At 38.6% G+C, this 23789-nt stretch overlaps 1 protein-coding gene across 1 annotated transcript in view; it reads left to right on the top strand.

Annotated features, from left to right (window-relative positions):
* OXCT1 (3-oxoacid CoA-transferase 1) overlaps nucleotides 1–23789 on the top strand; it is a 137623-nt gene that overhangs the window by 18579 nt on the left and 95255 nt on the right. Inside the window, exons 6-7 of the mRNA XM_060092843.1 lie at nucleotides 1934–2040; nucleotides 4460–4520. Coding sequence (XP_059948826.1) covers nucleotides 1934–2040; nucleotides 4460–4520 — 168 coding nt within the window. The remainder of the gene's footprint in view (nucleotides 1–1933; nucleotides 2041–4459; nucleotides 4521–23789) is intronic.

Raw genomic sequence — 23789 nt, 5'->3', positions numbered from 1 at the left:
GGGATAATGTCTTTAAGGAAACTGTTCTTTAAGAAATGTTTTAGTGCAAATCAAAACTACAATGAGGTATCACCTGACACTGGTCAGAATGGCCATCATCAAAAAGTCTACAAATAATAAATGGTGGAGAGGATGTAGAGAAAAGGGAACCCTCCTACACTGTTGGTGGGAATGTAAATTGGTGTAGCCACAATGGAAAACAGTATGGAGGTTCCTTAAAAAACTAAAAGTAGAGCCACCATATGATCCAGCAATCCCACTCCTGGACATATATCTTGAAAAGACAAAAACTCTAGTTCGAAAAGATACATGCACCCCAATGTTCATAGCAGCACTATTTACAATAGTCAAGACATGGAAGCAACCTAAATGTTTGTCAACACATGAATGGTTAAAGAAGACGTCGTACATACATACAGTGGAATATTACTGGGCCATGAAAAGAAATGAAATAATGCCATTTGCAGCAAAATGGATGGACCTAGAGATTATCATACTAAATGAAGGCAGACAGAGAAAGACAGATATCATATGATATCACTTATATGTGGAATCTAAAAAATTGATACAGATGAACTTATTTACAAAACAGAAATAGACTCATAGACATAGAAAACAAATTTATGGTTACCAAAAGGGAAAGCGAGAGAGAGGGATAAATTAGGAGTTTGGGATTAACATACACACACTACTATATATATATAAATAAACAAGAACCTACTGTATAGCACAGGGAACTATATTTAATATCTGTAATAACCTATAATGGAAAAGAATCTGAAAAAGAATATATATGTATATGTGTACATATATATGTCTGAATCACTTTGCTGCACACCTGAAACTAGCACAATACTGTAAATTAACTATAATTTTAAAAAAAAGAATTTCTTTTTTTAAACCATAGTTAAAGAAAAGTAAATGTACTGGAGCTTTCTCCAGCTTTCTATAAAATGCATGTAATTTGTCCATTAGGGGGCGCAGTAGGAATGAAAATGGAGTTTGGCCTTCAAATGGCTCCCATCTTGTGTGGTGATGGAGAGAGGTATTGACGTTGTTTCCCCTCTTCGTTTCAATTCCCAGAGCTAAGCCTCCATGAAGAAAAAAGGAACAAAGTGCCGCGGCATTTTTTTGCTTTATGTGTCTTCTCCTCTCCCCTCCCATTTGGAGTAGAATTAAAAGTAAATAAACATACAAAAATCAATAGCCTTCCATCAGACCAGTAATGACAGAGAGAAGGTGTAATAGAGTAAAACATAACAGTCACAGTGGTATCAAAAACCAAGAAGCACCTATGAATAAAGCTGGAAAATATATACAAAGCTTTTTCCGAGGGAAAACTGAAACTATTGAAGGAGGAAAAAGAAGACTTTAAAAAATGTAGACCAATATTCTCACAGGTGGGAAGATATAGCATGTCAGTTCTCTACAAATTAGTCTACAAATTTTAGGAATCCTAATTAAAATCTCAACAGAGGATGATGGATTCATTAGAAGAGACGAATGGATTTTTATAACTATTTTAGGTAGGAAAACAGTGCATTGCCCATTTCATGCAACTTACATGGTTTTCTGGGGTGGAGGGAAAGAGGGGCTCTTTTTCGTGTTCAGTATGTAATTTATTCACACAAATAATAAAGTGAGTGCTAACACACACAGTCTATGCCGTAAGCATATGGAACTTTCAGTTCCTCACAATTACCAAGCTTCCTCTTGCTTCTGAGCCTTTGCACATGCTGCTCTCTCAGTGGCCTCTTCACCATTTTGACAAAGCCCTGGTTGCCTGCACTACTCTTCCTTGAAGTTTCAGTTTAGGTCTCTCCCTCCTTTTCTAACTAGGCTTGTATCCCTATTATCTGCCTCTATCAGAGCAGGGAGCACAATCAAACAAGACCTCTGCAGATCCTGACAATGCCCTCTTTGTCTCTTGCAGGTGAGGGAGTTTAATGGTCAACATTTTATTTTGGAGGAAGCAATCACAGGGGATTTCGCTTTGGTGAAAGCCTGGAAGGCAGACCGAGCAGGAAATGTGATTTTCAGGTAGTATAATGGTTTTAAAAAATGTTAAATGTAATGCATTTCAGCAACTTTATATTTCCAAAATTATGATTACAAAATGGATATCTTGATGTGTTTGGTATTTAAAAATTTATTTTAAAAATGGCTTAAAATCAAACACACCCGTGTGTGTGTATATAGGTGGGTGCAGAACCATTGCTGTGCGGTCATACTGGTTTGATGCACTTGAGGGCATCTGTTCTGATTGGTTGGTACCCATGGTGCACTGATTGTTAACTATTTGAATCTGTATATCCTTGTATATAGTCACATACAAATTTTTTTTGCCCCTGTGTACTTTAGTTGCCAAAACTAGTTACAGTGTTGTGACATGCTTAAAAAATGTGACAAAAGCACACAATTATATTTAATTTTGACAGTGTTATTTATATGCATTGTCTTAAAATGCCTGTTACTTTGATATTCTGGAAAAATATTGCTAATAATCACTTAGGTCTGTTCTTTTCCAGGCCTATTGTTGTCTTCTAGGAAATGCTTATAAAGATTATGTCTGGAAAGTTGGTTACCCTTAATAATGTTTAACTTTCATTCTCGTTATCTAGATAGCCGCAGATATTAAGCCACTTAATAGGTTTCAATATCTTTTGATTACCCTAAGCATACTAAATACCAAGTTTTAGTGTCTTGGATTTAGGGATTATATAGTTGTTTTTGCAAATTGTGCCACGTTTGAATATACTCATAAAAGTTTTTCAAAATGTTTGGTCTTGAACACGTCACCTGTTAGGTTACAGAAATAATTGTCTTTCTCATTATATTGGCCTTTTTCTGCTTTTAGTTAGTGATATTTTTTATCTTTACCAAATGCAGCTTTGGTATGATCACAATTAAATTATCAGTGATCACTCTCATGTTTTTGTTCATTTCTGAAGATCTTCTATGACATAATACTGTATTTGATTTCTTGAATTTAGCCAATTTTTTTGTTCATTTGTTTTTGTTTTGTTTTTGTTTTTTTTGTCCGGGCTGCAGCATATGAGATCTTAGTTCCCCAACTAGGAATCGAACCTGTGCCCCCTGCGGTGGAAGCGTGGGTCTTAACCACTGGACCACCAGGGAAGTCCCGGGATTTAGCCAATTTTTGATAGTATAACTAATTTTGGCAATTACAGAGGACATTTTGAATGTTGCCTACCTTATTTGACACCTTGATGTAATGCTTGCAAAGCTTAGTTGTTTGTGTTTTTTTTAAAGATTAATGAAATTGTATAGTAGCAAATGGAAATGAATTATTTAAAGTATTTCCATGAGTTTATCCTGTGCTTTATTGCGTGTTATCTAAAGACTGCACAAAGGCTATTCTGAGTACAGACCTTATGCCTGTAGTTTCTGCTCTGTAGCCATTGAGCTTTGATGTGAAATGAGAGTGCTTGTCGCCAGTGGTCAGGTGGCCTAGATTCTTAAGATACTGACTTCTAGGCTGACCTTCACGTTTAGTGGGACAACTGGTACAGAGGTCTGTCTAGGCCATTGTTAGAGTGGGCAGGCTCTGCATGCCTGCACCTCAGGCCACTCTGCCCTTGGAGCTTTTGATGTTGGATGTCTGGTGGAATCCAACACGGTAACTTCTCAGAGTACACAAGGATTCCTCTCTTGAGGACACACCTATCCTTGAATCCAAGTGAAAGAAACATTGGTGGCACAAAGAACTGTTAAGACATAGCTGTGAATTATTTCTCTTTACCAAAGAATTTTCCCTATCAATTTACACTCTCAGAAACAAAAATACATTAAAATTTTTATGATTAGAGGAAGTGCATTAATTTAGGAACTTGGGAATTCAGAACCATCAGCAAAATTGGCCGCTTCTTAAAATTTTACACCTCAGGGTCTGATGGGGGGGCTTGTAGCTTTAAAAGTTTCATTAGGAGTTGGTTCTCCACATTGATCTTTAGGACTCACAAATCACCCATGAATGTTTCAGTTAATTTCAGCAATAGGTTTCTCTTTAATAGGAGTATAATTACTATACCTTCTCATATAAAGCACTTGCTACTTTTCTTAATATTTTAACAAGAGCAACTTTAGTGAAATATTTAACTATAAAACAAAGTGGCATCTCAGGTAAAAGACTTAGAGAAATTAGTTTTAGAGTAGATTTATTAATATCCATTTTATTTTTCTGTGTATAACTATGTTGAATATGAAAAATATTCCCTTTCTCTTAACCCCGTAAAAATCTATATAATTGAATGAAGTGACCATCATATTGTTTTTGTTTATAAAATAGCTATAGAACTTATCAAAAATATGATACACTCTTTTAAAAAGATTCACAAAGTCTTGGTTTACAGAAATCCTTTTAATCTATAATTAAAGCTGAGAGAGACACTTCTTATTTTTGCCATTCTTTCTCCACTTCCTTATTCCTCTAATGTAGGAAAAGTGCAAGGAATTTCAACTTGCCGATGTGTAAAGCTGCAGAAACCACAGTGGTGGAGGTAAGAGAAGAGGTTATTTCTGATCTCCTGTTGTTAATTTTCAAAGTTGATGTTATGTGTTAGTTCAAGAAAAAGTACAACGGTTCATTTTTTTCATGAAGGAGGGCAAACAATAACCACTTTTTCATTTTGGATGTTGAAGGATTCTATTTAAATATGTCATAGTTGAAGTTTTGCTGGAGCATGAGCTTTCTGGTTAGCTACGGTCTCACTAGAACACTTTGTTTGGGAATCAAGCTATTAGGCTGACCAGCTCATAAAAGTCTTTCGGTACTTGAGTAAAGTGGACCTTCTTGGGTGAAGTCTCCAGATGAAATTTTTTTTTCACTTTTTTCTTTTTTTAATTTAATTTTTGTATACAATAGGTACTTATTAGTTATCTATTTTATACATATTAGTGTATATATGTCAATCCCAATCTCCCAATTCATTCCCCCTGCTTTCCTCCCTTGGTGTCCATACGTTTGTTCTCTACATCTGTGTCTCTATTTCTGCCTGGCAAACTGGTTCATTTGTACCATTTTTCTAGATTCCACATATATGCGTTAATATATGATATTTGTTTTTCTCTTTCTGACTTACTTCACTCTGTACGACAGTCTCTAGGTCCATCCACTCTCTACAAATGACCCAATTTTGTTCCTTTCTATGGCTGAGTAATATTCTATTGTAAATATGTAACACATCTTCTTTATCCATTCTTCTGTCAATGGGCATTTAGGTTGCTTCCATGACCTGGCTATTGTAAATAGTGCTGCAATGAACATTGGGGGTGCATCTGTCTTTTTGAATTATGGTTTTCTCTGGGTATATGCCCAGTAGTGGGATTGCTGGGTCATAAGGTAATTCTATTTTTAGTTTTTTAAGGAACCTCCATACTGTTCTCCATAGTAGCTGTATCAATTGACATTCCCACCAACAGTGTAAGAGGGTTCCCTTTTCTCCATACCCTCTCCAGCACTTGTTGTTTGTAGATTTTCTGATGATGGCCATTCTGACCGGTGTGAGGTGACACCTCATTGCAGTTTTGATTTGCATTTCTCTTATAATTAGTGATTTTTAACCAGCTTTCTGTGTGCCTCTTGGCCATCTGTATGTCTTCTTTGGAGAAATGTCTATTTAGGTTTTCTGCCCATTTTTGGATTGGATTGTTTGTTTTTCTAATATTGAGCTGCATGAGCTGTTTATATATTTTGGAGATTAATCCTTTGTCCATTGTTTCTTTTGCAAATATTTTCTCCCATTCTGAGGGTTGTCTTTTTGTCTTGTTTATAGTTTCCTTTGCTGTGAAAAAGCTTTTAAGTTTCATTAGGTCCCATTTGTTTATTTTTGTTTTTATTTCCATTACTCTAGGAGGTGGGTCAAAAAAGATATTGCTGTAATTTATGTCAGAGTGTTCTATGTTATCCTCTAAGAGCTTTACAGTGTCTGGTCTTACATTTAGGTCTCTAATCCATTTTGAGTTTATTTTTGCGTATGGTTTTAGGGAGTGATCTAATCTCATTCTTTTACATGTGGCTGTCTGGTTTTCCCAGCACCACTTACTGAAGAGACTGTCTTTTCTCCGTGTATATCCTTGCCTCCTTTGTCATAGATTAGTTGACCATAGGTGCGTGGGTTTATCTCTGGGCTTTTTATCCTGTTCTATTGATCTATATTTCTGTTTTTGTGCCAGTACCATATTGTCTTGATTACTGTAGCTTTGTAGTATAGTCTGAAGTCAGGGAGTCTGATTCCTCCAGCTCTGTTTTTTCCCCTCAAGTTTGCTTTGTCTATTCTGGGTCTTTTGTGTCTCCATACAAATTTTAAGATTTTTTGTTCTAGTTCTGTAAAAAGTGCCATTGGTAATTTGATAGGGATTGCATTGAATCTATAGATTGCTTTGGGTAGTATAGCCATTTTCACAATATTGATTCTTCCAATCCAAGAACATGGTATATCTCTCCATCTGTTTGTATTGTCTTTGATTTCTTTCATCAGTGTCTTATAGTTTTCTGAGTACAGGTTTTTTACCTCCTTAGGTAGGTTTATTCTTAGGTATTTTGTTCTTTTTGTTGTAATGGTGAATGGGATTGTTTCCTTAATTTCTCTTTCTGATCTTTTGTTGTTAGTGTATAGGACTGCAAGAGATTTCTGTGCATTAATTTTGTATCCTGCAACTTCACCAGCTTCATTGATTAGCTTTAGTAGTTTTCTGGTGGCATCTTTAGGATTATCTATGTATAATAGCATGTCATTTGCAAACCATGACAGTTGTACTTCTTCTTTTCCAATTTGTATTCCTTTTATTTGTTTTTCTTCTCTGACTGCCATGGCTAGGACTTCCAAAACTATGTTGAATAATAGCGGTGACAGTGGACATCCTTGTCTTGTTCCTGATCTTAGAGGAAATGCTTTCAGTTTTTCACCATTGAGAATGATGTTTGCTGTGGGTTTGTCATATATGGCCTTCATTATATTGAGGTAGTTTTCCCTCTATGCCCACTCTCTGGAGAGCTTTTATCATAAATGGATGTTGAATTTGTCAAAAGCTTTTTCTGTATCTATTGAGATGATCATATGGTTCTTATTCTTCAATTTGTTAATATGGTGTATCACATTGATTGATTTGCATATATTGAAGAATCCTTGCATCTCTGGGATAAGTCCCACTTGATCATGGTGTATGATCCTTTTAATGTGTTGTCAGATTCTGTTTGCTAGTATTTTGAGGATTTTTGCATCTATATTCATCAGTGATAGTGGTTTGTAATTTTCTTTTTTTCTAGTATCTTTGTCTGGTTTTGGTATCAGGGTGATGGTGGCCTTGTAGAGTCAGTTTTGGAGTGTTCCTTCCTCTGATATATTTTGGAAGAGTTTGAGAAGGATGGGTGTTAGCTCTTCTCTAAATGTTTGAGAGGATTCACCTGTGAAGCCATCTGGTCCTGGACTTCTGTTTGTTGTAAGATTTTTAATCACAGTTTCAATTTCATTACTTGTGATTGGTCTGTTCTTATTTTCTGTTTCTTCCTGGTTCAGTCTTGGAAGGTTATACCTTTCTAAGAATCTGTCCATTTCTTCCAGGTCGTCCATTTAATTCGCAAAGTGTTGCTTATAGTAGTCTCTTAGGATGCTTTGTATTTCTGCAGTTTCCGTTGTAACTTTTCCTTTTTCATTTCTAATTTTATTAATTTGCATCCTCTCCCTCTTTTTCTGGTTGAGTCTGGCTAAAGGTTTATCAATTTTATTTATCTTCCCAGAGAACCAGCTTTTAGTTTTATTGATCTTTGCTATTCTTTTCTTTGTATCTATTTCTTTTATTTCTGCTCTGATCTTTATGAGTTCTTTCCTTCTACTAACTTTGGGTTTTGTTTGTTCTTCTTTCTCTAGTTACTTGTAAGGTTTGATGGTTTATTTGAGATGTTTGCTGTTTCTTGAGGTAGGCTTGTATTACTATATACTTCCCTCTTAGAACTGCTTTTGCTGCATCCCATAGGGTTTGGATCGTCGTGTTTTCATTGTCAATTGTCTCTAGGTATTTTTTATTTCCTCTTTGATTTCTTCAGTGATCTCTTGGTTATTTAGTAACGTATTTTTTAGCCTCCATGTGTTTGTGCTATTTACATTTTTTTCCCTGTAACTTATTTCCAATCTCATAGCATTGTGATTGGAAAAGATGCTTGATATGATTTCAGTTTTCTTAAATTTACCGAGGCTTTATTTGTGACCCAAGATGTGATCGATCTATCCTGGAGAATGTTCCATGTGCACTTGAGAAGAAAGTGTAATCTGCTGTTTTTGGATGGAATGTCCTATAAATATCAATTAAATCTATATGGTCTACTGTGTCATTTAAAGCTTGTGTTTCCTTATTAATCTTCTGTTTGGATGTTCTGTCCATTGGTGTAAGTGAGGTGTTAAAGTCCCCCACTATTGTGTTGCTGTCGATTTCCTCTTTTATAGCTGTTAGCAGTTGCCTTATGTATTGAGGTGCTCCTATGTTGGGTGCATATATATTTATAATTGTTATATCTTCTCCTTGGATTGATCCCTTGATCATTTTGTAGTGTCCTTCCTTGTCTCTTGTAACATTCTTTATTTTAAAGTCTATTTTATCTGATATGAGTATAGCTACTCCAGCTTTCTTTTGATTTCCATTTGCATGGAATATCTTTTTCCATCCCCTCACTTTGAGTCTGTATGTGTCCCTAGGTCTGAAGTGGGTCTCTTGTAGACAGCATATATAGGTCTTGTTTTTGTTTCCATTCAGTGAGCCTGTGTCTTTTGTTGGAGCATTTAATCCATTCATGTTTAAGGTAATTATTGATATGTATGTTGCTATTACCATTTTCTTAATTGTTATGCGTTTGTTTTTGTAGGTCCTTTTCTTCTCTTGTGTTTCCCACTTAGAGAAGTTCCTTTAGCATTTGTTGTAGAGCTAGTTATGTTGTGCTGAATTCTGTTAGCTTTTGCTTGTCTGTAAAGCTTTTGATTTCTCCATTGAATTTGAATGAGATCCTCACTGGGTAGAGTGATCATGTTTGTAGGTTCTTCCCTTTCATCACTTTAAATATATCGTGCCACTCCCTTCTGGCTTGTAGAGTTTCTGCTGAGAAATCAGCTCTTAAACTTATGGGAGTTTCCTTGTATGTTATTTGTTGTTTTTCCCTTGTTTTTAATAATTTTTCTTTGTCTTTAATTTTTCTCAATTTTATTACTATGTCTTGGCATGTTTCTCCTTGGGTTTATCCTGCCTGGGACTCTCCGGGTTTCCTGGACTTGGGTGGCTACTTCCTTCCCATGTTAGGGAAGTTTTCGACTCTAATCTCTTCAAATATTTTCTCGGGTCCTCTCTTTCTCTTCCCCTTCTGGGATCCCTATAACGCAAATGTTGGTGCAGTTAATGTTGTCCCAGAGGTCTCTTAGGCTGACTTCATTTCTTTTCATTCTTTTTTCTTTATTCTGTTCTGCAGTAGTGAATTCCACCATTCTGTCTTCCAGGTCACTTATCCATTCTTCTGCCGCAGTTATTCTGTTATTGATTCCTTCTAGTGTATTTTTCATTTCAGTTATTGTATTGTTCATCTCTGTTTGTTTGTTCTGTAATTCTTCTAGGTCTCTGTGAAACATTTCTTGAATCTTCTCGATCTTTGCCTCCATTCTTTTTCTGGGGTCCTGGATTAATTTCACTATCACTATTCTGAATTCTTTTTCTGGAAGGTTGCCTATCTCCTTTAGGTGTTTTTAGGTGTTTTTCTGGGGTTTTATCTTGTTCCTTCATCTGGTACATAGTCCTCTGCCTTTTCATTTTGTCTATCTTTCTGTGAATGTCGTTTTTGTTCCACAGGCTGCAGGATTGTAGTTCTTCTTGTTTCTGCTGTCTGCCCTCTGGTAGATGATGCTATCTAAAAGGCTTGTGCAAGCTTCCTGATAGGAGGGACTGGTGGTGGGTAGAGCTGGGTGTTGCTCTGGTGGACAGAGCTCAGTAAAACTCTAATCCACTTGTCTGCTGATGGGTGGGGCTGACTTTCCTACCTGTTTGTTTTTTGGCCTGAGGCAACCCAGCACTGTCACCTAGAGGCTGTTTGGTGGGGCTAATGGTGGACTCTGGAAGGGCTCATGCCAAGGAGTACTTCCCAGAACTTCTGCTGCCAGTGTCCTTGTCCCAGCGGTGAGTCACAGCTGCCCTCGCCCCCGCCCCCCCCCCCCCCCCGCTCCCGCAGGAGACCATCCAACACTAGCAGATAGGTCTGGTTCAATCTCCTATGGGATAACTGCTCCTTCCCCCTGGGTCCTGATGCACTCACTACTTTGTGTGTGCCCTCCAGAAGTGGAGTCTGTGTTTCCCCTTCCCCTGCAGTCAAATCCCACTAGCCTTCAAAGTTTGATTCTCTAGGAATTCCTCCTCCTGTTGCTCGACCCCCAGGCTGGGAAGCCTGATGTGGGGCTCAGAACCTTCACTCTAGTGGGTGGACTTCTGTGGTATAATTGTTCTCCTGTTTGTCTCCAGATGAATTCTTGTCTACAGAATCCTAGGTAAATAGTAAGTTGTATTAGGAGAAGTTCCTTATCTCACTGTTAGATACTGGTGTTACTTTAAGGAAGAAGGAGGCTAGTACAGCTCACTGCTTTGATGTGGTTCTCTTCGGAACAGTTGAATTAAGGCACTAACTGACTCTCCTTTGGAGATCTCAGGGTTTGGAAGAGACTAGAATAATTTTAGAACCTTCCCAGGGTTCAATCTCTGGGACAGAAATAGGTGCTTATACCAAAATCTTGCCATTTTGTTTATACATATTTGAACCTGAAAGGAGACTTCAGAATGATTCATTTAGGCTTTGAGGATCACTTTGGAACCACATTTTCTTGGGCGTTTGAGATAGCTTTCCCATGGGAGGGCTTTATAGGAACCCATCCTGCGATCTGGAAATGAGAATATATGTTCTTGATTTTTCTTGTGATGCTAGTATTCTACCTGGCATTTTTCCATTCCTCCATATGCTTGCCCAAGATGGTATTTCATGGAGGCAGTGCTGCCGTATGTTTGAAATAATCAAATGTTAGAGTTCTGTTTCTCTCTTGGAAAGTGATGTATATTATTATTAGTAGTAGTAGTAGTAGATAGCCCTAGTTTGGCTTCGTTTTTTTGTTTGTTTTCTTCCTCTTTTATGGAAGTATAGTTAATTTACAATGTTTGAAGTTTATTATTTTTAAAGTGCTGGGGCATGTGGTACTTTCAACACTGGCAGGGTGGTTTCTTTTGCAATGGCTTCAGTATATTTTCTGCATTTAAAATGGAGAATGTGTTTTACTCTCTCTGTGCGATCTTTTTTTTTTAATAGAATCATCTTAATGACCTGTCCATTGCACACATCTGAAACAGTACTGAAAAAAAGCCTATAGCGTAGCTTAAAATAATTGATAGTTTAACTCCCTCTTGATTGTATGTACTTCTGTAAAACTGCCACAAACCAATATTTTTTCTCTGAGTACCATGGGACAGTATGAATTGTCCTGGGTGAATTTCTTTTTTTCCTTCTTTTATAATCTGGTTCTTTTCAGCCAATCTTATCTCTTCCAAAAGCAGGAAGTGACTCTCTACTGTCTGAGAATTAATGTCGATATTAGGAAAGAGAGGTTCTCTGTCGGCATAAGGGAAGGGGAGATAAAATCCTTTAATTGATCCCGCAAATATGATAAAAGCTGCCCTTCCTGTGTCCTAGAACAGACATCTCTGATTCACAGCATTCTGTCCTGTTAGACACAGACTCACATTAGGATCCCTTTGAGTATAGTGCTGCTGATGGCCACTCCCAATTGATTATACCCGCACTGTCCAACTGGTAGCCACTAGCCACATGTGACTTTTAAAATTTAAATTAATTAAAATTAGATAAGGTAGAAATTCAGTTTCTCTTCAGTAACTACATATGCTAGTGACTATTGTGTTGATCAACATAGATAAAAAATATTGTCATCACTGGAGAACGTTTGATTGGACAGAGCCTAATTGGAAGGATCAAGATGAAATATAATATGTCATTCTAGTTTAGAAATATAAGCAAAACAGCCATTTAGACAAGAAAATATTGTAAGCCTGATCCCTCTGCATGCTCATAGTAGAAGAGGTCCACATGCCTTTAGGTTGAATTGTAAGAACTTGTGCTCTTGGATGTAGAAGATAATTTGGAATTGGGGATGATGAATAGATTGGGTGTCTTCTCATAACAAAAAATCTATCTGGACTGTGAGTTTTGTATTATTCTTAGTCTAGTGACTACCCTGGACCTCCAGCTCCTCTTCTGTGCTATGTTTTGTGCACTCTTTTACCTGCATTGGCCTTTGGGACTCTGTAATTCTTTTCCTGTAGCCCCATCCTACTTTATTGTACAGTGGTCCTAGTGAGATGGATGATTATGAGCTGGTTTAACAGGAGTCTTCAGAGATCTTAAATTACCTGCGTATTTTCCTGCCTGTTAAATATTAACAATAATAATAGTTACTATTAATCAAGCATTTATTATGTGTTAGTCACTGCTGTATTCTTCATGGTTATTGTTAATATTTTTAATGTTAACAATAGTCTTATGAGGTAGGAATCATTATTATCCTTGTTTTACAGATAAGGACTTAAAAGCACAGAGAGGTTAGGTTATATACCTGATGTCACACAGCTAGATGGAGCTAGGATAGAACCACGGAATGACTGATTCTGGGGTGTCTGCACTTTTCCCCCATTTTATGAAATATTCTCAAATCATCATCAATGAATGGTGTTTCAAAATCTTGAAAGGTATTGAATCTCTGGAAGTAGTTCATTTCAATGCTAACTATTAGAATCAAGCAGATTGGGAGTTTCTGGCCAATGTATTTGTCTACCCCCAGCTTTCCTTGCCAGTTATTCCAATTATGGTCTTTTTGCCTCCTGCACCATCTACCTCCAAGAGGGCTTTGAGAAAAACCATCCTGTGATCAGTAGCCCTGTGGATTCATTCAGTCTTCCTCTTGGATTCTGTTCATTCTGTTGTGTCACCTCTCTGAACTGTGCAGCTTTTCACAAACTTCCCTGAACGTGGTGATTGAATGTCTATTCTTGTACTGCAGTATCTTAAGCCGTGGGAGCTTTAACAATGACTACACCCTACATTTCAGACAAAGCCTTTTTTTTTTTTTGGAACTCTTAGCTCATCTCCTTTCTCTTATAGATGAGGACATGGAGGACTTTTCAGTAGCAGGATCTGGGTTAGAGCCTGTCTCCGAAAGCACCACTCCACTCCCTGGTGCTGCATCTTTTCAGCCTTTCTCCCTGGTTACCCCCTATAACTTGAGCTTTATGGGAGGTAAGAGAGGGGTAGAACTATAAATATCTAAAATATTAATGATAATTCCCTCAGATATCTTAAAGTTTTTTTGCACGTAGAAGCAGGGTGGCAGGGGACTTCCCTGGTGACACAGTGGTTAAGAATCCTCCTGCCAATGCAGGGGACATGGGTTCAAGCCCTGGTTCAGGAAGATCCCACATGCCGCGGAGTAACTAAGCCTGTGCACCACAACTACTGAGCCTGTGCTCTAGAGCCCGCGAGCCACAACTACTGAGTCCATGTGACACAACTACTGAAGCCCACGCGCTTAGAGGCTATGCTCTGCAGCAAGAGAAGCCACCGCAATGAGAAGCCTGCGCACTGCAATGAAGAGTAGCCCCCGCTCGCCACAAGTAGAGAAAGCCTGTGCACAGCAACAAAGACACAATGCAGCCAAATAAATAAATAAATAAATAAAAAATAAAGAAGCAGGGTGGCAAAGGAATATAAAGCTGTCTCTTGCTTTTTTGGTTCATAATTTCTCCTCCAATTGACAAGAGGTAAACCAGTATATTTATCTTGAATTGAAGAGAATGCCAAATTGGCCCTTGACGTGAATTATTTCTGGTTTCTCTAAAAGTGGGATATTGCTCCTTTTTGGAAAAATTTTGCCTTTCAAATGTGTTCTAAACAAACTTATGAGTTGTGGAAAACCAATTATGTCTGTTTTCTCCTTTAACAAAACCGATATGAATATTGCATTTGCATTCTTAAAACCTGCAGCCATTTGCATGTTTCGCAACAAAATTGTGACATAGTGAAGGCTGGCTGTCTCTTTCTCCGTCTCTTAAGGAACTGGGGCTAGTTACTTGGGGAAAATAGTACAAGTGGGTGCACATATGGCAAACATGCCAGAAAGATATTTCTCTTTTTTAGGACAGACAGTGTTATTTCTGGACCTCCTCTTTGAGTGGGTGGAATCTTCCCTGATAAACTTCACAAGTTTAAGTGCAAGACCAGCCAGGGAACAACTCTTGGCATTACGTTCCATGTGTATGAGTAACAGCAGTACTGTGGAACTCATTTGGCTTTTGTAGGGGTCTGTTAACCCTTCAACTTCCCACGAGCCCCTCAGCCAATCTCCTGGGTGCATATCCAATCAGTCTGTGTTTCTCTGGGAAGTTACCTGTCTTTACATTTTTTTTTTTAAAGCAACTTATAATAGAAAACTCAGGGGGAGGGGTGGGAGTGCTTCACTCAGGAGCCTGTTGATGCTTTGCCTCCTGCAAGGAACCTGGCATGCCCGTGCTGTCAGGGAAGGTCATCTGACTCAGCCACTGAAGGCTATTGAGGTTACCTGTGAACAAAATAACCCAGCTAGTTTCTTCAGGTGTGTGCCCTGGCTGGTGTTGGAAGAGGGCAGGGTTTATGCAAGGCCTCTTCAGCTATTTTGGCTAATTTCAGCTTTTAGTTAAGACAAACACATTCATTACCATAACTTCAATAAAGTTATTTTTGTTATATTTATATTATGGCATATTTATATATTTGCTTATGAAAGAATTGTTCATATTACATCATATTTGATGCATACCAGTATTATATACATGTAGCCTTTGTGGGCTATAAAGCACAATAATAAATTGAACACCTACGAACCCACCTAAGGTAAGGATTAGTGGATTACTTATTCTCAGTTTCGTCTGCCTGCCTTTCCTGCAGAGAGAGCCACTGTCAGGAATATTGTGGTTATCAGTCCCTTAAAAATAATTCTAAGTCATAAGGTATGGACCTATGGAAAATTATTTTCCAAAGACATCCTAAGACTTTTTGTTTAGAAGAGCCAAGCTTTGGGACCTGTGACTTCTGCGTTCTGTACTAGTGCCTGGCACATGCCATGTCTCCAAAGGAGGTTAACTAGAGGAAAAGATTAAGGGTACATCTGCCATCCTGCCAAGAAGATATGTGTTGTTCCTGATTGGTGGATGAGGAAAGGTGAAAATAGCAGTGTAAATGGTATTACAAATTTTGTTTTTAATGTTTATTATGAAGGCTAATGGACATACACAACAGTAAACAGAAGAGTGTAATGAACCCATCTGAGCTCGTCCTCCAGCTCCAATGACTGTCAGCCCACGATCACTCCTGCCCCATCTTCATCCCCATCTCCTGCCTCCTCTTGTAGTATTTTGAAATAATCACCAGATATTGTATCCCTCATGAGCTTACATTATAATGCTCAAGACTGACAATAGGTGCAATAAATAAGTAAAATATATATTATATTAGATATTGATAAATATTAAGGAGATGAAACAAAACATGAAAAGGGACATGAAATGTCAGGAGAAGAAAGATAAATTTTGTTTTTGCCTTTGCTTTTTTTTTGTCCGCACTGCATGGCTTGTGGGATCTTAGTTAGCTGACCAGGGATTGAACCCGGGCCCTTGGCAGTGGGACTGTGGAGTCCTAACCCCTGGACCACCAGGGAGTTCCCCAAAGTGGAAGTTTGAATGGGTTGGTCAGTAACAGAAGGCCCCACTGAGATGACAGTTGAGTAGAGGCTTCCAGGAGGTGAGGAAGCTGGGCGGTGCAAAGAGGAGCAGATGGAGCCTCCCTGGTGGACTTCGCGACTGGGGATGACACACTCCCCTTTCTTCCGTCTGAGGTGGTGGGCCGAGGACTCTCATATGAGGGTAGCTGTCTTGAGAATCATGGCAGTATCTTCTTCCTAGGCTGTGTGAAGTGTGATTTCTGTTTTTAGTTCATTTGTAATAGTTCGCAAGATGACTACGCCCAAATCTGACTTTAAAACTCTGAGATGAATGGAGAATGTGAATTTGAGATTGGAGCCTCCTGACTTTTGTGACTCTCTGGCCCTGTTTGGAGAACTTTGTGTTGACAACACCTCATGAATTATCTTTGTAGGAGAAGTCAAACTGGTGATTAGTTCACTTTACACTAGGATGCGGGAATACAGTAGATTTTAACCATTCGACCTAATCACTTCAATGGATCCTGTGAACATTTAATCTCCACCAAGCAGGCCCAATTAGTGTATCGATGTTTTAGAGACTGGTTATCTTCCGTCCTGCTTCAGGAAAAATGAAACTGCCTAAGGGATAAACATAATTCCTTTCCTCTTAAGTTTCTTTTATTCCTAATCTTAAGATTGCTAATGCCTTTTGATATTACAGAGAAACTCATAATTTTTCCAAGAGACGGTAAAAAGAAAAAAGAAATAGGTCTAAACAGGAAAAAATTACAGGTTCCATCCACCCAAGAGAAACACATGTAACCATGTTGAGAAACTTCATTAGACAGATGCAATGTCAAGCACACACATGCATACACAGGTGACCACTGCTCCATGCCTGTATGGAATTTATGCCCACGCACAAATTGCTGATTGACTTGGAGACATGATATTTATGAACTTGGCTGAAATGTCAAATTTGACATTCACTGTGTGAAGCATAATATAGTAAATGCCCTTCACTGCACTTCAGTATTTACCTGGTAATGCTTTCTACTTCTCTTCCTTAGTGAGAAGATAAGGACAGCAAGAACCTGTTTAATCCTAATCCTCTTTACTTCATTCACACAGGCCAGTTGGGTTGAACACTCAACACAAGTTCTTTAAAAACACAGGCAGGTAAGAGAGCTATTTGATACAATACAAACAGAAGGAACACCCTCTTCCCACCAACCCCCCATGAACCCTGGGACCTCATGATCCTAAGGCATAATACGGTCACCTTCCCAAGTGTTAACTTTGGGGATGATGTGGTGAGCTATGGATGTCATTTACAGTGATTGATTTTTAAGTCTGTTAAATTATATAATATCCTTAATTTACATTTTTTTCTTTTTTCGTTTTTCAGTTATAGGATTTTATTAGTGCTTCTAGATTTCATTTTTTAAAAAGTGATTGCTATACCACTCTGAAAGAGATGTCTATAAATTCTTCATGCTACAAATTCAGCCAGATGTACATTGCTTTGACAGATGATAATATCCTTATACAACTAAACTAAATGAAGTGATTGACTCTACTTATTTTGAAGTATTAAAATATTTAAAGACAATTCATTCATTTCCTTGAATTTTCATAAAATGCAATACTGATTTGAGAATATTTCAATGCTAATGAAGGTGTATTTAGTGAAGATTTAGTTGAATATTTTGACAAAATAACCTTCTCAGTAGTAAAATCACTATTCTGTTATTATTTGCTGTTTCTACCAAGGAAGCAGTAAATATAAAAAACATGAACTTGGTAAATGCCAGGTATTAACTTCACTGCATAATTTTTTGTGTGTGTACTCTTATAGATTAATAATTCTTAGCCTAATGACCACACATCCAGAAGAATAGCAGAATAGAAGTATGGTTTGTTGATGGTAAAAGTTAAATCAAGTGCTAATCCTGACTTTTTATTTCTTGTTGCTTGGTAACAGTGCAGCAACTCTGTAAGAGTTCCTTTATCTCAGCTACAATGGACTTCATTGCATTGTGGGGTAGCAATACCAACTGCAGCAAGTCATTTGTATGCCATTATCCTTCCAGAATTTTGTTGCTATTTTTTTTGTTGTTGTTGCGGTACGCGGGCCCTCTCACTGCTGTGGCCTCTCCCGTTGCGGGGCTCACGGGCCCAGCCGCTCTGCGGCATGTGGGATCCTCCCGGACCGGGGCACGAACCCACGTCCCCCGCATCGGCAGGTGGACTCCCAACCACTGCGCCACCAGGGAAGCCCTGTTGCTATTTTTTATCGTTAGTGCAGAGTTCCTAAAAGAAAGTCATTTTAATAATACATCCTCCTTTTTTGATGGATTGGTGAATTTTATTCTAGCTATTTTTGGCTTTTCGGCTTTGTGTCTATGATTTCTGAGGTTTCACAAATTTGTGTTTTATCAGTCTGTACAGTATTAACCTAGGCTTTTGAATTTCATTGTAAATATGTACATTCTAAGTGATGCTTCATTAGTTCTTAGTGAACATCTTTTATCCTTGACCACCTAAGAGGGGAGAAAAAAATATCTGGGCAGAATTTTTCTTTCATGAAAATAGGACATATACCTTATCCTTCTCTAATATAGAGCATTCCTAGTTTTAGAACCTGCTTTAGGAAAAGGAAGCCTATTGAACCAGTGTGATTTGTTTTAAGTGAAAGGCTGATTCTTGTTGCGTATACTATATATGTTCTATATGCTGTTAGTTCACAATTATTATTTAAAACAAAGGTTGATAAACTATAGCCCGTGGTCTGTTTTTGTATTGTCTAAGAGCTAAGAAATTTTTATATATTTAAAGGATTGTTTTAAAAAAAAAAGCAATATGTGACAGAGACAGTATGCAGCCTATAAAGCCTGAAATATTATCTGGCCCTTTGCAGATAAAAGCTTGCAGACCCTTGATTTATGGCATAGTTTCCATTTCTATAGTCTGAATATATTAAATGTCACTAAGTATTATTTTTTAAAGGACCAGTGAACTTAAGTAGAACTGAAATAAAATAATGATAACTGGTTTGAAGAGAATCAATGAAAAAATTAAATTGAATAATATGAATCTGTGTAGAAGTAGTGAAATGATTGTGCAGTTTGGTGGGCCTGTTTTGGGGGCAGCCATGAAGAAAGGGAGATTACATGCAGCAACTTGTTTATCTTGCCACAGTTTTTACAATTTCTTTACTAACTCAATGCCTTTGTCAATAAATCTGACTTTAATAAAATTGTGTAGTGATAGACTCACTTTATTAGAAGCATTTTGCTTTTTCCTGCCCATTAGACTTTATGCCATACTTGAGGCCAGTTTCTTACTTATAATGTCTGTATCCTGGGGTGATGGGGTGAGGACTTCTCCAACTTGACCTGGGTCCGGCACTCAGCTGCAGCTCCTGCTGTCTGGCAGAGTTTCCAGGAGCTACGGAAATGGTCCAGAGTTGGAGTCATCCTGTGTCCCTGGGTTTTGGAAGGGCCCTACAGCCCTGGGTTTTCATCTCCTCTGGAGCTGTGTCCCCCACATCCTGGAGAGAGGGCAGGAGAAGAATTGTGGATAGACTTTGGGCAAGGTGAGGCTCATTTTCTCAGCCTTCCAAACCAGGGCTTTTAGCTTCCTATTTTCTTTTTAGTCAGAAATGTGTTTGTAAAAGTTATCTGGCTATTTCTTATTTATTGGTAAGGTAAAGCCTGAAATCAGGAAGTTAACCAGGGCAGCCATGTGTTTTTTTATCTGGCATCAGTCTTCTTAAGCAATAGAAAAGGCTCCAGTCAGCCAAAATGTATTCTAGTGATGAGAGATAAAAGTCAATTTTTTACTTATTTATTTTTGCTGTGCTGTGCACCTTATGGGATTTTATTATAGTTCCCCGACCAGGGATTGAACCTCGGGCCCTGGCAGTGAGAGTGCCAAGTCCTAACCACTGGACCACCAGAGAATTCCCAAAAGTCAATTATTTTAGCTAGACTCACTTAACTCCTCTTTCTTATAAGCAAAGGCCCAGAAAACCGCATGCTTGAGCACCATTTCTGTATTAGTAGGCGTTTTATATTACTTTATATTTGTAATGCTTTATGTTTTCAAAGTGCTTTTACATATATTATCTCATTTGATCCTCTTAATCACCAGGTGAGGTAGGAGGATAAGCAGTTTTCTTATAATATTACAAATGAGAAAACTGAGAAACAGATAAGTTTCTGGGAATAGATCATTGGGAAGTTGAACGGCTTAATGAAAAGGACATTTGAAAGACTTGGTTTAAGTCCTGACTTTCCATGTTTCCTCTGCCACTGTCCTGGCATGACAATACTGAGGCTTTATTTCTGAGACACTGAACATTTCTGAAAATGTCGGCATAGCTAAGTGGGCTTTTATGGGAGCTTTCACCTTATTTTAAGTGCAAATGGAAAGGGTCATGATTTTAGGTGTTGTATGTAGAATGGATTTTTATGGAGCTGTGAAGGGAGACAGGGTAGCCGATGAGACTATTGCAGTGGTCCCGGCAAGAGGTGATGGTGGCTTGGACTTGAGTGGTGGAGTGGAAGTGGGGAGGGGTGGTGGAATTGAGATATACAGTATCTTGGAAGAGGAATCTTATCAGACTTGCTGATGCCTTGGATGTGGAATTCTGGGGTAGAGGAAAGGCAGAGAGTAAAATGATTCCCACCTGACTTGAGCAATGGTGTGACACCTACCAAGCTGAGGAAGCCTGGGAACAGCTTTTGGAAGGAGGAGTAGCAAGAGCCCTGGTAGGACTGATTGGCCTTTTTAGGCATTCAAGTGGTGATGTAGGTGAAGATGAACGTGTATATGTTGTGCTCAGAGGAGAGGTCTAGAAGGGAGTTATACAATTGGGAATAATCCACATATATTTGATAAGCAGAGTCATGGAATAGAAAAGAACACTTAGCGAAAAAGTCCTGGGACTAAGCTCTAGGAGTCTCAGTATATTTCTTTCTTTCTTTTTTTTTTCTTTCTTTTTGTGAACAGTATCTGAGATTAAGAATCACATCTTTATTTACAATAGTCAGGACATGGAAGCAACCTAAGTGTCCATCGACAGATGAATGGATAAAGAAGATGTGGCACATATATACAATGGAATATTACTCAGCCATAAAAAGACATGAAATTGAGTTATTTGTAGTGAGGTGGATGGACCTAGAGTCTGTCATACAAAGTGAAGTAAGTTAGGAAGAGAAAAACAAATACCATATGCTAACACATATATATGGAATCTAAAAAAAAAGGTCATGAAGAACCTAGTGGTAAGACGGGAATAAAGACACAGACCTACTAGAGAATGGACTTGAGGATATGGGGAGGGGGAAGGGTAAGCTGGGACAAAGTGAGAGAGTGGCATGGACATATATACACTACCAAACGTAAAATAGATAGCTAGTGGGAAGCAGCTGCATAGCACAGGGAGATCAGCTTGGTGCTTTGTGACCACCTAGAGGGGTGGGATAGGGAGGGTGGGAGGGAGACACAAGAGGGAGGAGATATGGGGATATATGTATATGTATAACTGATTCACTTTGTTATACAGCAGCAACTAACACACCACTGTAAAGCAATTATACTCTAATAAAGATGTTAAAAAATAAAACAGAATAAAAAAAGAAATAAAAAAAAGAAACAATCACATCTTTGCCTCCCACTGGCAATGTGACCTTGGACAAATAAGTACTTTAGAATCCCAGCTTCTTTATAGCATCTCCTGTCTATTTTCTATTTCACGGGTCTATTTTGAGCATCAGTGGGTTAGGGCATTTGGATGTGTTTTCTAAAGCTCTGAAGTGCTATGTTCTTACCTTGATCCCTCCTGCTGCTTTGATTAATGAACCTCAGGTGACTGTCCTCACTGGCCCAGTGACAGTGACTATAGGACCACCCCGTGGGTTGCAGCTGGCAAGGTACACCCTCCCTATCCTTTCCCTGTCATCCAGAGTTCTTGAGATGTAGGGGAATTAAAATTCCATAATACCACCGACTTCTAAAATCTCAGGACATTATCAAAAACCTAATCTAGATTGTTTTTTAAATATATTGTTAGCTTTAATCAGCAGTAAATTACCTAATATTTAAAGTTCAGCAAAATCAACCTAAATATGTTGATCCCTTACATTGAGCAAATGCAGTGATGACTTTTAAGGTGAGCATTATGGACCCCTTATAGAAAGGAAGGTTCTTATAAATCTGTCATTTCATTAGCTTATGAAATGACAGATTTATAAGTTGCATGCAGTCAAAAATTGATGGCCACTCTCTGCTGTCATATTTTAAATGGAGGATTAGCCAATGACCGATTTACCTCTTTTTGTACTTTGGCGCAAAAGATTCAGACATTCTGGTTTGGGATGAAAACTAACCTTTGTTCCCTGATGAAACATGCTTGTACTGAATATCCACCTTGAATTCTTTTCACTGAAAGTAACATTTATTGTTTTAGGGGGCGTAAGAGAAATGAAATGAATAAAAAGGGCCTCAGATATTCATTGATGCTTCATGTTCAACTAAGTGCACACCACTACCTGCAAACGTCAGAGAGACTAAGGGTCAAGAAATAGACCCTTTAGGGTCTATAGACATCTATAGATGTCTATAGAAATAGACATCTTTAGGATGCAGCACACTGTTACATATAAATAAATTAGTCTGCAGGTGTGTTTTCACTGCTTCCTTATGAAAGCTTTGCCTTATTGAATTTTCACAGACTCAGGAAAAAGTATGTTTTATTCAGTTTGTTTTTAGATGAAATGGTTTGAAACAAACAGTTGGTTAATTTGGGAGAAATAATGAAAGATTAGAAACCAAGAATGACTTAATTGTTAGGAAGTACAGTAGTCCCTCCTTATCTGGGGTTTCACTTTTCACAGCTTCAGTTACTTGTAGTCAACTGTGGCTCAAAAATATTACATGGAAAATTCCAGAAATAAACAATTCATAGGTTTTAAATTACATGTTGTTCGGAGTAGTGGATGAAATCTCACCCGCTCCAGTTCTGTCCCACCTGGGATCCCCAGCCATCAACATCTGCTCCTGACACCCAGCCATCAACATGGCTTGATGATCCAGGATGACGTGGAGCAGATGATTTTCCTTCTGATACATCGTCAGAAAGTCAGTAGTAGCCTAACATTACATCACAATGCCTATATCATTCGCCTCACTTCATCTCGTCACACAGGCATTTTATCATTTCATGGTCACAAGAAGAAGAAGGGGGAGCGCAGGATAATAATGTAATTTGAGAGAGAGCAAGACCACATTCACATAACTTCTATTATAGTATATTGTTATAATTGTCCTATTTTATTATTAGTTATTGTTGTTAATCTCTTTTTTTAATCTTCTACATTTCTATTTATTGATTGATTGGCTGTGTTGGGTCTTCGTTTCTGTGCGAGGGCTTTCTCTAGTTGCAGCGAGCGGGGGCCACTCTTCATCGCGGTGCGCGGGCCTCTCACTGTCGCGGCCTTTCTTGTTGCGGAGCACAAGCTCCAGATGTGCAGGCTCAGTAGTTGTGGCGCATGGGCCCAGTTGCTCCACGGCATGTGGCATCTTCCCAGACCAGGGCTCGAACCTGTGTCCCCTGCACTGGCAGGCAGACTCTCAACCACTGTGCCACCAGGGAAGCCCTGTTGTTAATCTCTTATCGTGCCTAATTTTTTTTTTCTTTTTTGGTTGCGTTGGGTCTTTGTTGCTGCGTGCAGGCTTTCTCTAGTTGCGGCCAGTGGGGGCTACTCTTCATTGTGGTGAGCGGGCTTCTCATTGCGGTGGCTTCTCTTGTTGCAGAGCACAGGCTCTAGGCGCGTGGGCTTCAGTAGTTGCACCACTTGGGCTTCAGTAGTTGCAACACACAGGCTCACTAGTTGCAGCATGTGGGCCCTAGAGCACGTAGGCTTCAGTAGCTGCGGCACGTGGGCTCAGTAGTTGCGGTGCGTGGGCTCTGGGGCACACGGGCTTCAGTAGTTGTGGCCCATG

Source organism: Mesoplodon densirostris, chromosome 3 (genome assembly GCF_025265405.1).
Source record: "Mesoplodon densirostris isolate mMesDen1 chromosome 3, mMesDen1 primary haplotype, whole genome shotgun sequence".
Classification (NCBI taxonomy): Eukaryota; Metazoa; Chordata; class Mammalia; order Artiodactyla; family Ziphiidae; genus Mesoplodon; species Mesoplodon densirostris.
This window is presented reverse-complemented; position numbering and strand designations above follow the sequence as displayed.